This window comes from Denticeps clupeoides, chromosome 13 (assembly GCF_900700375.1).
Source record: "Denticeps clupeoides chromosome 13, fDenClu1.1, whole genome shotgun sequence".
In the NCBI taxonomy this organism is placed as follows: domain Eukaryota; kingdom Metazoa; phylum Chordata; class Actinopteri; order Clupeiformes; family Denticipitidae; genus Denticeps; species Denticeps clupeoides.
In genome coordinates, this window is record NC_041719.1 from 21,322,750 (window position 1) to 21,340,439 (window position 17,690).

The 17,690-nt window shown below is 45.0% G+C and overlaps 2 protein-coding genes across 2 annotated transcripts in view; both read right to left on the minus strand.

Moving 5' to 3' along the window:
* Nucleotides 1–230: 230 nt before the first annotated feature.
* Nucleotides 231–10,051, minus strand: sin3b (SIN3 transcription regulator family member B). The gene is made up of 19 exons (XM_029001617.1): nucleotides 9,645–10,051; nucleotides 9,178–9,284; nucleotides 8,935–9,088; nucleotides 8,525–8,863; nucleotides 8,039–8,191; nucleotides 7,839–7,961; nucleotides 6,135–6,224; nucleotides 5,934–6,052; nucleotides 5,626–5,836; nucleotides 5,291–5,407; nucleotides 4,958–5,196; nucleotides 4,241–4,424; nucleotides 3,438–4,140; nucleotides 3,184–3,353; nucleotides 2,878–3,051; nucleotides 2,632–2,724; nucleotides 2,403–2,497; nucleotides 2,127–2,325; nucleotides 231–1,258 (listed from the first exon to the last, which is right to left on the minus strand). The coding sequence occupies exons 1-19, from the start codon at nucleotides 9,753–9,755 to the stop codon at nucleotides 1,028–1,030; spliced, it is 3,612 nt and encodes a 1,203-aa protein (XP_028857450.1). The 5' UTR covers nucleotides 9,756–10,051; the 3' UTR covers nucleotides 231–1,027.
* Nucleotides 10,052–10,341: 290 nt separating this feature from the next.
* Nucleotides 10,342–17,690, minus strand: part of xpr1a (xenotropic and polytropic retrovirus receptor 1a) — a 51,617-nt gene continuing 44,268 nt past the window's right edge. The window contains exons 12-15 of the mRNA XM_029000285.1: nucleotides 14,697–14,863; nucleotides 14,469–14,608; nucleotides 13,920–14,141; nucleotides 10,342–13,783 (exon numbers count right to left, since the gene is read on the minus strand). Of these exons, the coding sequence (XP_028856118.1) occupies nucleotides 13,726–13,783; nucleotides 13,920–14,141; nucleotides 14,469–14,608; nucleotides 14,697–14,863 (587 nt within the window). The 3' untranslated portion in view covers nucleotides 10,342–13,725. The remainder of the gene's footprint in view (nucleotides 13,784–13,919; nucleotides 14,142–14,468; nucleotides 14,609–14,696; nucleotides 14,864–17,690) is intronic.

A 17,690-nucleotide genomic window follows, 5' to 3' on the forward strand; every position in this document is an offset into this window, starting at 1 on the left:
GTGAACATCAACCTACTTGTGCACTTCATGGTACTTTAGAGTCTCTGTACACTACTTGTCGACAATAGAATTGAAAAGATAACATGAATTTCACTTTTCCTTCACGGTTGATAGGAGTAACGTGATTAATGTATGGTTGATGTAGGGCATGTAGAGGGAATTTTGCGAACAATCCCAAAAATGTTTAGTACAAGTTCTACACAGTTTTAAAAAGGAGACTCCAGGTGTGCAAAATTCACAACAAGGTTGTTTATTTCATGATAACTGATACAGGATAAATGTAACACATTCTGTTTACACAATGATCTTGCCTTTTCTCAGTTTAATACATAAAATGACACCAACCAGTTTGGGCTGGGTGAATTTGTATATGATTCTGATGTTAATCTGGAAAGAGGGGGAGACTAGGCTGTATAAGAAGATACTGGCATTAGTCACAACAGATGATGGAAAAATATATAACCATTAAAAATGAAAATGAAATGAAGACATCAGGAAACGGCCTGCCAGTGAACACAAGAGTAACAATGCAATTTTTCCATGTCTCATTCATCACAGTTAAACGCATATGTAAAATGCATACAGAATATGCAGTCAGTATACATATGCAATTAACTGAGCAGAGCATACTGTACAAAACACATACAGACGCAGAACTCACATTATTTTAACTATTTCTTCCAGCACTTCAGTATAAACACATACAAACAAAAGGCCCTCTGACATCAGAAGCTAAAATCTATGATGAGTTAAAAAAAAAAAAAAAAAAAAAAAATTCACATTTTCCCCAAAACAAACTAAAAAAAATCATTCCATCATTCATTCATTTGCTGTATTCTTTCATTCATTTCTCATTATTTCCACAGCTGCTGTGAGGCTCCAACCAGCAGCTACGTAGAAATCACTGCAGACGGCCGAACTCTTCGGTGGCGTCACCTTCGCTGTGCTCAGTCACATCAGACACATCATGAGTGGTGCTTGAGAATCCACACCCCACACACACACACACACACACACACACACTAGGCTAAGGGGATGACGGGGCCTTGCTGTACAGCACCTGGTACCGGTTGACTGGCAGACCCTTGATTTGGGTGGAGACACAGGTAGTCTTACACGGCACCATGTCCTCTTGGTCCTGTCCCATCAGCCACCCCTGCACTGTGCGCTCGGACGCCACGCTCACATGCTCGTGCTGCCACCCCTCGTGCCACTTGTTAAATCGCTCGTGCTGTGCCCGCACCACCCTGTGCTGCGACTGCAGGAAGCACAAAGACACAAATATATTTGACTAAAATGAAGATTGAGACAGAAAGACAATTAGGACAGCGCACACTAGACGAGTATAAAACCAATTCCAACAAAGTTGGAACACCATGTAGAAAGGAAAAAAAAAAAAAAAAAAACTAGATGAACCCTTGAATTAATGGAAAAAAAAAAATTTGAACCAGTTGTTCACATAACACAGCAGCCTTGTCAGTGGAGGTGAGTTCCAGCTCCGGCTAGAGTGGATAAACCAACGGCTACGGAAAGCCAGAGCAGTCAAATAGCTCTTGGGCAGCACTAGTGCAACAAAAACTCTTACTTGTCAGGTTTTATCAGCAACTAGTGGCACTTTGTACAACTCATTTGAACAAGGGTTGCACTAGTGAGTGCTGTGTGCTGCACTGGTAATGCCAAACTCTGAACTAGTCAGCATTTCAAAGCACCTGGACAGTGTTTTGACCTTACTAGCAGTACTAGTGAGGTTCAAAATAGCCACTAGTGACACTAGTCAGCACTGCTTTATGCCTTACTAGTTCACTAGTGATAGATAACTAGTCTGAACCTAGTCTGACTAGTGGAAGTGCTTTGTAGTTAACTTGCTAACTAGCTACATACAAATTGTCTATACAATTGTCAAATAGTCTCTGGTGCTAGTGGCCTAGAGGGTAACACACTCGCCTACGAACCAGAAGACCCAGGTTCAAACCCCACTTACTACCATCGTGTCCCTGAGCAGGGCACTTAACCCTGAGTGTCTCCAGGGGGGGACTGTCCCTGTAACTACTGACTAAGTCTCTCTGGATAAGGGCGTCTGGTAAATGTTGGTAACAAACATGGTATCATTCCACACTGAAAATTACCTTTCGAGCTTTTACCAACGCCCCCCGCCGGTACATGTAGTCCTCAGAGTTCATGACAAACACCATCTTATGGGTGTTGAGTTTAAAGCGGCAGTCCAGGTTTCCGGCACTTTCCACACCGAGCTGCCGCTGCCACTCCCTGCGGCTGCGCATGGCCTCCACCTGCTGCAGCTGCCAGCGTCGGAAGCGCCGCAGGTTTCTGATGAGAACAGAAACATGACACGTGTGGACAACGGCTGTGCAGTCCGGCATAAGCAACCATAGGAAGACTGATACCTGGGTAAAAAGACGGGTTTGAAGAAGCAGCCCTCAGTCTGGGAGGACATGGAAGATTCAGTACCCACAAACTGCTCTATGTAGTTAGAGAGACACTGAGAACAAAGAAGATCAGGACATGCTCAAGAAGAGACAATAGAACACTTACAAAATAAGCAGGCAATAGAAATAATGGTAATAAAATCAGCAATACTGAGATCCCAATTGCAGTTTTATTTATTTAGCTCACCTGCACATCAAGTGGATCATCTACTTGGGCCTCCTCTGTGTCCAAAAGCTCAATAGTGAGGGTCACCTGACCTTTGTTCTGGATGAACATCACCTGCAATCAGAACCGCTATTCATAAAGACTCTCGTGGGAATTATCACTGCAGTGTTCCAGCCTGTAAAATGACATTGTAGTGGACTGTTTGACGAGGATCTTTTGTTACCATGACACACCGGCAGTACCTGTAACCCGCCACACGTAACGCACCTTAAAGCAGTTTTCCTCCGCCATGATCCTCTCTGCCTTCCACTGGTAGCTCGTCTCCCAGGCAGCACGGACACACTGGGAGGAGAGATTTCCTCCGGCCGCCCCCCGTTTCCTCTCCGCCAGGTACAGCTCCACTACTTGCAGACACACTTCATCACTCACCAGGTGCTGGAGCTGCACAGGACACCAACAAACAAGAGCCTTTACATAGTGCTTTCAAAACCATCATTCTGATGATATGAGGATCAGTTATTGAAGTTTTTAATGCACCACTTATACAGTAAATGTTTGCATATGTAGACTCGCCTGTCTGATGATGTTCTGGATGAGCTTGTCAATGGTGAAGCCAATGTAGGCGTGAATGGTGAACATCTCTCTCAGCGTGTCCTCATACTGCATGGGCTCCAGGTTGCCGTCCAGCAAGCTACGAACCATGTCCAAGAAGGCAGGGTAGTACTCCTCTAGTTCCACCTCGCCTAGGAACAGAAGACTCGGCTTGAGAAATGGCCCAACGTAATGATGCTGTAAATGTAAATGAGCAGAGCGACGGTGTTTCTCACTGGGCTGTTTGAGGCGGAGCTCCATGGCGAGGTCGCTGGCCTTGTCGCGCCGGCTCTCCCCCAGCAGCATCCTCTCGCGCGTCTGCTCGGCGCGGTGCTCCAGCAGCTGCCGCTCCGCCTGCCGGTAGACGCGCAGCAGCCGGGAACAGAGAGTCTGGTGCAGCCTCAGGAAGAAGTACCAGTTGTTGTTGACGAAGCAGAGATTGTAGACGCCGTCCAGCTCCTTCTGGTGCTCAGCCTCCGGGTCGCACAGATCCAGCCTGTCCACCGAGCCCCCGGTCTCTCCTGACGCCGGGTCCGTGTCTCCAGGCGAGGTGCAGCGCCGCCTTCTGGAGTCGCCGTTCACCTGCTGCTGCGACTGCCCGGTCGAGGAGGGACCCGAGCTGCTGGCCACTCCGGTCCCACTTCCTGCCCGGTCACTGTTCTCCTCTGGCTCCGCCTCCTCGTCCGTCCACTCCTCCGTCTCACTGAGCTCCCCACGCCGAGCAAAGAACAGGTCAGGCACAAAATGCTGCATGATGCGTTTGATGTGGTCCTTGTCGTCCTTATGGATGGCGGGCTGCCGCTTCACGTGGTAAATGATGAGCGAGGCCGCGTCCTCCAAGATTTGCTTGTCCTCGTAGGAGAAGACCATGTGGGGTTCACTAGAGGTGCCGTCCCGCCCAGTCGGAGCGCCACGCTCCTCCGTGCTCTGTTCCTGCCGCTGGGAGAGGCATGTTCACGGTTAACTGGTTTAGGGATGCTAACAGCTGACGATCAAGTTAAGGAATTCTGCGAATGATCATCATCATCGAGGAACCCACCTCGTCGTAGACGCTCTCGATCTCATTGAGTAGGCTTTTGGAGCGCAGGGCCTTTATATCATTCTGTTTGAAGTTAACACCCTGGTGGTCAAGTGATTTGAGGTAGGCCTTCTCATACTGTTCTCTCCAGATCTTATTAAAGCCCTGCTGCGCCTCCCGCCATTCCTCCTCCTTCGCCTTCAACCTATGGAGACAAAACAATACAAACTATTCAGTAATCTGGGTTAAAAATGGGATTTTAAAGAGAATTTGACATTTTAGAAAAACCAACCTGAAGATGATAAACCATGTGACAAAAAGACACCCGAGGGGCATTAATACAACAGACGTCCTTTCACCATTACCGTTTAACTCAGCCTCAGGACGTGGATGTGTGTGCTCGGTATTATTTTTAGTCACACCATGAAATTTCAGTCCCAACAGTGCTTGTTTACAAAAAATAAGTCATTTTTGGAAAAACATTTAACTACTTTGGCAGAAACAAGCCCCTACAAAACCAGACCGTAGTGTCCCATAGTGTCTCTGCTACCCTGATATGCATTAAATCACTATCCATGACTGCTATATAGTTTTTACTATCTACGTGTGTGTGTAATGCACTCTTTTACAATGATTTGTAAAAGTTGGAAAACAGCAATCCTTATGATCTTGTGTTTGCCATATGCACTAAAGGAACTATTTGATTCGCTGGTGGCTTTGTGTGCTTGTACACCCAACCTCTTGAGGACAACAGGTACAGCTGTGACAGGACTCCTCTTCAGTCCCTCAATGATCTCTGGTGCCTTGTCACCGTATATACGGTAGACAGCACGGCGCTGGATGACTTCTGAGGTGCCACCGAGACAGTCGTCCAGACGGAAGCGCTCCTGCTCCTCAGGTGACAGGCGTGACAGCTTCTTCTGCACACTTTCCAGGACCCGGATGGTTGCCAGGTTTGTCTCCAAAACTACATCCAACTTAGCAGTGACACAAAACAATGTGCGTGCATAAAAACCTATTTTTATTGAAATAAATAAATGGGTATAGATGAATTCAAAGTACTGAAATTACCTCAAACCGCTCATCCTCACAGCGATGCAGTTGCTCCTCATACGGTGTTTTCTTTGAGCTCACAAATGTAGAGTCTTCCGACCACGAAGGAAAAGACACCCAGGTATCATTCAGCACCTACAATTCCAACAGACTCATCACTCACATCCCATCGAGGCGGTTTCTGCTCAGAACAATTGCCTACATGTCTCATGAATTGTGCCAGGGGTAACAGGAGTACCGTTACACTCCCTTTCTGGTTCGGATTTTTCCAGATTCCCGCAGAAAGGCCACTGAGTATGTTTGATTGTGGCTTTCTGAGTGAGGACTGATGTATGTGGTGGTGTGGTTGCTACCTCTTTGCAGATGGCGGTGCGGCCACTACATTTGGGCTGCTGGTAGGTTTTGGGTAATGCTCTGTAGCTGGAGCCCAATCTCTTGCAGGAGGCGTAGTCCACCTCCCGACCTCCACCCTCCATATAGCGGTCAGACAGACCAGACAGAGAGTGAGACAGCTCCTTATCCCCAAGAAATGATTTAAACTGAGTGTAGAGCTCCGGAAACTTCCTGCAAGGTGAATGATTAAATTCTAACGTGCATTACATGGATCACTAAAGGCAGTAAGATTGTCCTTTTAAAGTAGACATCGAGCATTCAGACTTACCCTAAGAAAGGAGTTACAAGCTGAAGGAGCTCAGCTCCCGAAACCACTTCCTGGTTAAATAATGCAATGCAGCGGAGAAAATTTTCATATACCTCCTGACTCTTAAACAGACGACGAACCTGTAGAAGACAGAAAGATCGTAGGCTGAGGGAAGTGCAGAAAAATGGTCACGTCCCACTGTGTATGTGTTTCGGTCACTACCTTGTCAAAGAACGTGAACTCGCGCAAAACTCCATGCTTTCCAACTGAAGCAAAAGACTGATCCTTCGAACACGAATACTTCATCTTTTTCTAGGAGACAAAGGAAAAGGTCACTCCGAGTACAACATGCCAGACAGACGAGTCGGTCTCACACGCACAATCACAAACTCTGGTTTAATGGGAACAGTTTATGCAATTATACGGTCATGGCTGTCTTGTAATAAATCAGTTATAATACAGTAATGGGCCATGTGGTTATAAAGTGATCAGTAAGTTCGATTCCTGCTCAGACCCTGAATGCTCTGCCCGTGTTCTCCAGTTTCCTCCCACCACCCAACTGAACTGTGCACCCAACTGAAGTGCAGCACATGGTGACACAGTGAAATGTGTCCTCTGTATTTAACCATCACCTTTGGAAAGGTGCCCAGATAGCAGTGTGTGGGGACGGTGCGTTGCTCTGTTTGGGATTCGTACCGGCAACCTTCTGATTACGGGTCTGCTTCCTTCCCCGCAAGGCCACCACTGCGCCCATGTATAGAGTAATTAATGAATAAAATGCTCCTCATTGGTGATATTCGAGCATGTACGGGCCTAGCAGACAATGTTATTGTAGTGAATTGCCTGTGGGGCAGTGGCAGCCTAGTGGGTAAGGAGGCAGAAGGTTGGTGAACCACCAAAGTACCACTGAGCAAAGCACCGTCCCCACAAGATGCTCCCCGGGGTGCCTTTAATGGCTGCCCACTGCTCACCGTTTCACTACGTCACTTCATAGCAGGTTAGTTTAGGGTCACAGTCATGCACAACGTTGCTAAAGAGATACACATCTCTGGGCTGCAGTGGTCTACACATCTCTGGGCTGCAGTGGTCTACACATCTCTGGGCTGCAGTGGTCTACACATCTCTGGGCTGCAGTGGTCTACACATCTCTGGGCTGCAGTGGTCTACACATCTCTGGGCTGCAGTGGTCTACACATCTCTGGGCTGCAGTGGTCTACACATCTCTGGGCTGCAGTGGTCTACACATCTCTGGGCTGCAGTGGTCTACACATCTCTGGGCTGCAGTGGTCTACACATCTCTGGGCTGCAGTGGTCTACACATCTCTGGGCTGCAGTGGTCTACACATCTCTGGTCTACATACTACCCAACTGTTTTCCCTCATCGTAAATGGAAAACCCGCACAGAGAATCGAACTCAGTTTCCCCCTTCAGCGCAGTTCTTTTACTCCGGTGTGAACACAGTAATCGCACCAAAAAAACCCACATCGAGAGCCACGAGAAGCGGCCGCCAACTCCAGCGCGGCCCTCCTGGTCACGATGTGTACCAAACCAAAACAGGACAGGACCAAACACCATGACATGATTTGAGAACAGTGAATTTTTTAAAAGTTGTACTTCAAACTCACCGACTGAATCAGACAAAAGCAAATGAACTAAAGTGTGAAAGAGTCCATTAAACAAGTTACTTTATCAGCTCAGTCGAAACAGAAAATGCTGAGATACTGAAAAGTGAAACAGACCTAGAGTAACGTACTAATCCCAAGATGGGAAATTAACAGCCCAGATTATGGTGTACGATGGTACGGAAAAAATCCCTATGGGTTGCCATGTACTGTGACTTATGTTCTGAAATGAAGGGGGTCATATAATAAAAATATGATCCCATCCAGTTTTAAAGTAATTGAGCAAGCGATGCGGAAGACAGACCTTGAGCAGCGGCGCCATGTGGGGCAGCAGCATGGGTCTGGGCCGCTTTTTGGCCTGTTTACTCAGGTCCTCCTCAACTGCCTTTTTAATGCTCTCTTTTCCGGTCAGGGAGCTGCTTGTGAACTGCAATGGTAACACAGGCATTAATTACCCACAATGCATCAGAACAAGGCAGCAACAAATGATAAACTTTAACTAACCAACGATCTCTTAGCATCTGGCAGGAACTGGCCAAACTCTGCCAGCAGGTCTTCCTGGCCTTTAAAGAGGCTTGCCACTTTGGAGAAGACCTCATCTTCAGTCATGCCCACACTACCACGGCTTCTGCTCTCCTTGGCTTCCAACTGCTCCTTCTGTACATCAAAGCAGTCCTCACAGTAAGGGTGGGGATTGAGCAGTGTGCCTGACATGCACACTCTACAACACCCCAAAACAAAATGTGTGACATTATGTCTATATGCCAGGTATTAATGGCACCAACACGTGAAGGACGCGAGGAAACGGTGCCTCCTCCGGGGCTGTGGTCCAGGTCAGAGATCAGGATTTGGGATTAAACCGCAGCATTCTGGGTTGAACTGAGTGTGTGTGTAAGTTGTGCCCAAACACAAAAAATTATTTATAGTTTGGATGTAAAATTTGAACAAGAACTGAATACTATGATTATACCTTTAAAGATCTTCACCCACCTGGTACGTGTGCAGGATCTCCAGGAAGGACCTGTAGATCTCAGGATGGTCTAGGAAGCGGTTCTTGATCTTGTTCACGTAACTGATGGCACTGTCAAACTCCACAGGACTAGTCTCTGATGTGGGGGGTGAAGCTGAGGAGGAGGGCGGTTGGGACGGTGGCTCTCGGCTGGAGAGGGGCAGTGACAGTCGACTGGGTGGCTCCGGCGGTGCGGAGCAGGAGGACAGGCTCTCGGGTGAGACGGTGGCTTCGCAGGGACTTGCCACCATCTCGGTCAGGGACGCCGCCGCCCCGCCCAGAGATGAGCTGCTCACCAGCTTCGGCTGCCCCGGAGAAGCCTGAGGAAAACGGAGGTAAGTCAGAATGGATATGAAACAGAGAAGCAGGGAGAAGCAGCTCCTGAACTGACCTGTGCAGAGAACGGGGCCTGCAGGAACGCCATCCCGTTCTTGGGGATCTCGATTCGATAGCCCGGGGGCAGGAAGGCATTAAAACCCAGGACCAGATCAGGATGTCCGTGGAAGAGCTGAGACACTCGGTTTATAACTCCTGGCGTGTCGATGCTGGGAGCAAGAGAAGCAGAATTTTTAAAAAGGATGAAACTATGCGGTAACGGTTCATATTAAAATATTAAATTGCAACAGAAACTGACCTTTGAGACTTGAATTCTTTCATAATGTCCAGAAATTTGTTATATATGCCCGGGTCGCTCCCAAAACGTATTTTGACTTGGTCGAGATATGACAAGGCATCTTCAACCTGAAGTTTATAACAATGATGATTAAAATGGAGATGAACTAGAAAAGGGAACGGACCGTCTTTATAACAGGGACAAAGAAGTGAAGTGCAGGGGACACACGGTCATGATGCTCGCCACCCTGCCCACTTTAAACAAGGACTTTCCCGGCGACACAGCGAATACAACGAAGCTGTCGCACGCCGGGTGACATTTCGACCCGTTCCGGACTCGAACCGCAGCCGGAGCCGCGAAGCGGCAGCAAGGCCACGGCAGCCACCTGAAGCGAACAAAGAGCCCCGGGCTGGAGTCGCCGAGAGCCGCGGCGGTAAAAACTTGTCTCCGAGGCCCAGGAAACGCCACTTTGCCCACTTTCCCCTCACCTTCAGCTTCTGGAAGTGCTGCGGCGGCGGCGGCGGCTGCTGGACGGGCTTCGCCACCGCGCAGGCCTTGTCCTGGATGTGGTTCATTTGTTTCGCCTGAATTTTCGCCATTGTGTTCCTCTCAGCGGCGGGATCCAGGCGGGCTTTGCGGTGGGTAGCAGGCCGGAGAAGCAGCCTGCAGCCCCCAGCCTCCACTGGCGGGCTGGAGCGCGGCGGAAAGGACAGGAAACGCGGAGCCGCTCCTCTCACAGCGCCATGGCCGCGCCGAGTGGCCGCAGCGCGGCTCCGAGCTCCGGGAAAACGGCGTGAACGTTGTTTATTGGAGCTGCGCTGCGAGCTGGCGGCGCTGTCTCTTTAAACTCGGCGGCAGGCGCTCTTCGCGACACCCGGAAGCGCGGCAGATCTGCGGCGGTGCGCAGGCGCAGTACTCGCTGGGCGGAGCCACGTCTTCCGCGCAGCGGGCGGTGCGCAGGCGCACTACACGCTGGGCGGAGCCACGGCTTCCGCTCGTCCCGGTTATGAATGGTCAACACTTACAGGCCATCACATTACTCCGATATTTATTTCCTTAAGTAGACAGACAATACCTACTGTGCTTTTAGAGATATAATTACAGCCATTAGTGAACAGCTATTGTATTAAGTACTTATGTGTATGACTGAAATAAAGAAATAAAGACTCTGAGCCAGAGTAAAGGTTTTAAAAATAAGCGTGGTTTATAAAACCCAGTTATGACAGATTCACCAAAGTGTATACAGAAATACAAATGACATAATCAGTAAAACCATCATTTTACAGAGAAATACACCCAACATTTACAATCTACTCTTTAAAAGGGCACTGTAAGACATTTCCTTCTTTTAATGGATATTACCACATAACCACATATAATTTATTCTATTTTTGTATTTCACTTAGATAAGCCAAAGCACAACTACACCATTACCTGCAAACATTATCACAGTAATCTATTACAGAGAGAAAGGATACATCTAAAAGATATAAAAGAGGTCAAGCACATAACATCATGGGTAAAGTAGTAAAGTCAGTAGATACCTCTATTTCCCCATGAAAATGAGATGATGTCAGGGCTTGCATATAAAACTAGTTTACAAAATAATCCACAAATTTAGGGTCCAGTCCAATCATTCCACTGGATTGAACTGCGCCCTCTTCACCGACTCCGCTTTGCTAACTGTGGGCTGGTGCTGTCAGACACCATTTCCCCATTCGCCACTAGATCCTGTGCACCGGTGCTCTGGAGAGCCGTGGTGATGTGAACCACTGGCTCGCCACTCTTGCATTAGCCCTGGATGCAAACCCAAGGATGAGGGAACCAAACATCATGAGACAGCAATACCACTAAGATAAGATCAACCACATTCCATATTCACTAAGCTTTTACTTTTTTAAATACACATTTGAACAGGTCTTACACATAAATAAAAGAGTACAGGAGTGTGATAAAAAAACAACTTCATCTTGTTTAATACTGCTTGTGTATAAAGTAAAACAAATAAATTATGAACATGAATACAAATCAGGATAATAAACTAAAAACATTGTATTTACATGATGGAAAAATAAGTACAAAATTTTATAATGATATATAAGCAGCATGCAGGCAAGACACAAAGCGACAGAAAAGGACAAAGAGGTTGTGCTCACTGTTAATGATGGTGAAGAAGAGACTTTTCATAGCGCAACAGTTATGGTGACGTGTACTTATGTGTGTGCGAACTTGTAGGTGTGTGTGGTTGTGTGGTTTGGAGAGGACAGTGCACAGCTCTACACTGACTTTAACAGCTCTGCAGCACAATGTTGCAGCTACAAGAATGGAAAAAAAGGCAATTAATAAAAAGAACAGTCTTTGGTGGTAAGCAAGACAGACTTTTAGCCTGATTTTTGTCAATTCATTTTTTTTGTAAAGCAAGTTAAATGAACATACCATGTCTTTGGCTAGAATCTATACTACAGGTTCTAATTTTTTTTCCTCCAATGACAAAACACTGAGTTCTTCTGCTTTGCAAGCGCCTATGAGCAAATTAATAAATGTGCAAATAAAAGCAAAAACAAAAGCTAAATGGCCACGAGAACATTTCCTGTACTGTACACCATTTCCTCAAAACGAATGCACCACACTGAGAGAAGCACAGTTGACAACACAGAACTTCACACTCCGAATCCTGAAGCTGAAAAATGGAAGTTTCAAAGTTACAGCTGCTAAGGATTGTGCTCGCAATATCATTTGAGAAAAGAGAAGAAGAAGAAAAAAAATAGCATGGAATTAAACAACATGAATGGTTTTAATGATTATTTTAATGCAGAAATGGACTATAGACTATTTAGATGAGGGTGCAGATGTGTCCATGTGCGACCCTCTGATGTACAATGAGGCCACAGAGGTGGATGAAGTACATCTCAACCTTACATTTAAATAGAAGTTTAGAGTTTTCACATCTAACAAAATAGATGGTTACAGGACCACCCAAGCAAGTTGAAGTGCCAGGAATGAGTTTTGTTAGGAATTATATACCAGGAGATCCCATACTATTGGGCTTGTGTATATTCCATCATTTTGGTTGCTTGGAAGCAACAACTGGACCTGGACGAGTCACAGTCAGGCCACATACAATACTTTGTTCTCCTAGTTTCCAAAGACAACAAAATACTGCCATTATTACATGACACCAACAAAACACCAACATTAACAATAAATCAATCAGTGTGTCTGTACAAAATATGACAGAAAATTGGTATAAACTCCTGGCCCTATATAAGTCTGGAGAAGACATAAAAAACACAGTATGCATGCATTGAACATACACTTCTAAGTGCTTCAGAATGCTTTACAATGAAGTCCTGTCTGTCGCTTTCATAGGATTAGAGAATCCTTATTGAAGGCTAAAAGAGGCTTACTGAGGAAACCTGATGAGTACGCCACAGACGCGCAACTTTGGGGAACATCTGTGTCAGCATATAACAGCTTTGATCAAATTGTCAAATGTGATCAGTCTCAAAGGCTAAAAATCAGTGCAAGATAGGAACTGCAGAGTACACTGAAGTTGTCTGAACCATATCAAACAGTCAGGATAGACTTAATTGGTCCCCGTTTCAGTTATCAGCTGATATTAAAAGGAAAAGCTCTGCCTTTGATACACAGAGGCTTACACAGGGTCTGTATGGCATCATAGACATGTAACGTTGGCCAAAACCAAATGGCCTGCTGTACAGAGTGATTTAAGACAGCAAGTTAGACTGCATAGTCTTCAGTGATGTCCCATTGTTTACATCTGTTCATGCTCACCATTACTTATGTATTAAATAATGTGGGAAGCATGACTGAGTAGGCTTGGCAGTACATAAAAGACAGCACAGATTTTAAGAGCACCATTTATAATGGCCGCCAAACCACTGACTATGTTCTTAACTCTGCGCACTGGCAGGGTTGCATATAGCCGTAATAAAAAAAGACGAGGATGGATGTGCAAACTCATGGATAAGCCTCAGCATTTTAAAACTGCCTGCTTTCCTGCTGCCCTTTCTGTTCGCTTTACAACAACAGCCCCACTCATGAAAGTGATTCAGTGCACTTATTACATGAAATGTGTGTAGAAATGAATTCACATGCACTTTTCCTGCAAGTGCACATCAGCTATACAAATGATAAAACCATAGGAAAGAAATCCTGTAGATATGTTCTCCTGCTGAGGTGTGATTTCTGGAGTCCTTGCTTACTCTCAGTTTTTTTGTTATTCTCCCTGCAGATCCTATTAAAATATTGTAAACAGTCTTTTAATTTCAGTAATTTATTAAAAAAGTAGATGAATTAGAAAAAAGAAAATAAGTTGAAAAGTGGAATTTGGTGTCTTGTGTGTGGCTGTTTGTAAGTCAGTTCTGTTGCAGTATCTTGTGATTGTGCTTGAGCTTAATTTCCAGTGTGTGTGTGTGTGTGTGTGTGTGTGTGTGTAAGAGAGAATGAAAATGAGAGAGAGAGGGTTAGAAAGAGTAGTAATGAGGCAGCTCTGTGATGGACACGTTGGAGATTGAGAGGGTGGTGCTTTCGGTGGACAGAGGGCATTCAGCTGTAGGCTTCATCATCTGTATCTTCTATCAGCACCTTGGTGTCCTTCTTTGATCTGAGGACAAATAGAAAAATATACCTGCAGTCAGAGGAACATACATTTATTTATTCTGTACAACAAAAAAGGGAGAGAAACAGGACAATCAGAAAAAAGCGAAGGAGCAAGAGGAAGAAGAGAAGGAGACTCATACTGTGAGGACAGCAGGGGGCGTCGCAGGGACAGGCTGTAGCTACGTTTCCAACTCTTCTTGCCCTGCCGGTTCTTCACCCCATCTTCTTGATCCATCATCTGCTCCAGGAGTGTCTGGTCATCGGCGTTCAGTGGTGCGACTGAGATGTCCCGCACAGCGCGGAACTCGCCGCAGTTATTCAGGTGTTCATTCTCCAGACGGAAGAAGTTCCAAACAAAGCGCCTGCATGCAGGAACCGTTCAGGAAGCATCAAGAAGGGTGTCATGGCTTTCATTATGACTGTAGTAGTGTAGATGTGTAGTACGTGTCATGTAACAGGAGATCTTCACAATGTGGAAGGTAAAATGGTTGACAGCTTGATGTTAAATGTTATTAAGACAAAATGATAATAATAAGAAGGAAATATTCTGAAAATAAGAACTGCTATTAAAACGAGTACAATTTTTCATTTTCTCCATTTTAACCCATTACCAGATGAAATTTGGCTATGCTTTCTAGCACCCACTAAGATGTAGTGTCTAATTCCACAGGGGTAACACGCTACCTCACCTGAACACTTCCAGTGGGGCAATGACAGTGACAAGCACATCCGAGATGAAGGGGGTGCTGGTCATGGTAGTTAGAGAGAGCTGGACCGTCCAAGCAAAGCGCAGCAACACATCTTCCACGATGGCACAGTAGTAATATGCCTGGAAACCAGCAGACGAGGTTACGTAGCGAAAAGAAATCAGCTGAGAAGCTTTGCTTTGTGGGCCATAAGTAGGAATATCATCCTACTTTCTGTGGGTAGACAATCTCTTCTCGCAGAAAAGTGTTCTCTCCAGCATTTCGGTCAAACAGGCCCCAGTCCATGCGCAGGTCCCAAATCAGCGTGTAGCAAGAGCTGACGATGGATGACAGGATCAGGAGGTAGAGGAACACGTCCGCATCCGAGTGATTCTGATCTATAGTTCGCACACACACACACGTTTACACATTTAGTGTGGAAGAGACATTCATTTCAATCATTAACACGTTTCAGATGAAATAATTCAATAAAATGTACTGTCCAGTATAGAAGGAAACAGAGCAGACCTGTCGAGGCCATTATAACACACAGGTGTAACAGGTGTTCTTCACAAGATGGCTGACAGCTTTAGTTATTAAGTATAATAATAATCATAATCACACAACAAAAAACACTCTTCATTTAAAAAGTTGGTAAATAATAATAAATAAACTAGTGGTGGGCCGTTATCGGCGTTAACGTGCTGCGTTAACGTGAGACTCTTATCGGGCGATAAAAAAAAAATATCGCCGTTAATCTATTCACAAAGTTGGGTTGGGAGCTGGGTCTATACTACGCAAGCTATTGTGCCGGAGTTAAATGGTTACACTAGATTTATAAGTATATTTATTCTTTCTTGTGTCTTTTAGTTTCTTATTTCCTAAAGACCTTTATTTTTTATTTTGTATACCTAGCGCGGATGTATACCTAGCGGATGTATACCTGCACTGTAGGGGGCGAGAACGAGTCTTCGAACTTTGAAATTAGTAGAGCTGTAATACTCGGATCCTTTTTAGGATTCGGCTCCCTCTGAGTCACTCACTAAACTGATCCGGGTGTGAGAGCAGGTTAGCGCTCCTGGCGGTTAACTTCCTCTACAACCGGACTCATGTAAGCCGATATATATGGAGTTCACAGTTTAGACATGGTGTAGTTAGGACTCGAAGGATTCGGTTCAATGGAGACCTCAGATTCGTGACTCATGAGTCATTTAAAGGATCCGGGCAATTAACCCGTGTGAGTCATGAATCGCACAGCTCTAGAAATTACCACATCACGTGTCGTGGAAACATGGATGCAGCTATGAAGCCGCCGGATTTGCTTCAGGGAAAATTTATTTTTAAGATTAATCTAGATGAATTTAGATTGCTATAGATTAATTCCAAGACTACAGTGAAATTAATCTAGATTAAGAAAATTAATCTATGCCCACCTCTAAAATAAACATACTTGAAGTACTGTATTAGTATGCGTATGCCTTTAAATGAAGTACTGACCAGTAGAGGGAGACACAAAACAATCATGTTCACAATTAAGGCTATAATAATCCAAGAAGTTGTGAGTTATTACGAATAATATTATGAAAATACACCAGAATAAATTACATCCAAAGAAATATTGTGAATTAACTGAAATGTTTTGAGAATTTGGGAAAAAGCAAACTGAGAAGTCAACTGATCGTCATGTCATGCTGAAAGTCACACAAAAGTGATTTCGGTGGACAAATAATAATAGTAACTTGGGTGCTTACCAAATCCTCACTGCATCCCCATGATTTTCAAATTTGATTCTTTCCAAATATATATTCTTGAATCATACATGTCCTACATACTACCTTTAACATCCATATGTTGATTATTAGTATGCAGAAGACACCTGCTTGTCTGAATGTCTATGCAGTAAATAATACAATAAATAATAAAGTATACTGTTTTACTGTTTTTTCAGTGTTGAGGAACTGATTTGGGAATTTCTGATGCTGGAATATCCTGAAGCCTGTTTTTCACTCCCTTACTATCTTATTATGGCAGAATAAAGAAAATACAACGAGGCTAAATCTTCAATATATAGATATGTGGAACTGCAGAGACACTGGCTGCAGTTGACTTGAACGGACATTGGTTCATATCCACACATATCCCAATACCCTCATCATTATTCCACAGGCATCAGCAGGAGGTGTGTTTCGCTGCAGGCAGACAATTACAGCACGCTCTACACTGCAAAGTCCATTTTCCTCCTCCTGCGTTCTCTTTTCATGTGCCCTTCACACAGCCTTCCGTAATCTACAGTCTAACAATTTTCCCACCTCAACTCACAAGCAATTAAAATCTTTTCCTGCACATCATATTTTATATATCATCTGACCATACCATGCAATCAGAACAATATTTTTAAAGGACACATTACTCCTGTTATTTAAAGGACACATTACACTGTACTGATCTGCTAACAATGGATCTTGTTAGGAGATGTTCTGCAGAAGGTAACTTGACTTCTGGACAATTATGTAAATACTATCTTCTGCTCATATCATGATCATGATATGATCATGATAGTGAGAGCTGTGAGAGCCCTCACTTGCCTATGGGACAGATGCTCAAGTCTCAGTTGGCCACCCTCACCCTCTCCTTATTGCTGCTTGTCCATAGTGGTGCAGTGGTGGCCTAGCGGTTAAGAAAATCAGAAGGTTGCCACTGAGGTGCCACTGAGTAAAGTACCGTCCCCACACACTGCTCCCCGGGCGCCTGTCATGGCTGCCCACTGCTCTAAGGGTGATGGTTAAATGTGGAGGACACATTTCGTTGTCCTGTGCTGCAGTGTTTCACAATGACAATCACTTCACTTTCACTTTCATAGTTATAGTGTTTAGCCTGCAGTAAATAGAATACCTACTACCTCCTTTCAATTGAACAATACAGGCTAGTCTACACTTCTGATGTCTATAAATAATCTCAACCAATAAGACCACTCTCATAGTTTTATTGACAATTCTTCCTTGGATCACGTTTATAAAATTTGAACCATTGCATTCTTGCGACACCCCACAAGACATGCCGTTTTGGAGATGCGATGTCCTAGTCTTGTAATATCCATTACAATTTGGACCTTGTCAGCCACCCAGGTCCTTGACCAATACCGTCAATAAAAAGTTGGCAAACTTGAGCACACCATTCTGACCAACAATGCTCATACACATGCCACCTCACCTCCCCAACTTCCTG

Excerpts from the sequence above, each read along its gene's own strand:
- sin3b (XM_029001617.1), bottom strand. The coding sequence starts at position 9,755 with ATGGCGAAAATTCAGGCGAAACAAATGAACCACATCCAGGACAAGGCC. Across the intron at positions 8,192-8,524 it reads AGATCCTGCACACGTACCAG|AAGGAGCAGTTGGAAGCCAA; the intron begins GTGGGTGAAGAT and ends TTTGATGTACAG. Across the intron at positions 1,259-2,126 it reads CGTTGGTAAAAGCTCGAAAG|TCGCAGCACAGGGTGGTGCG; the intron begins GTAATTTTCAGT and ends TGCTTCCTGCAG.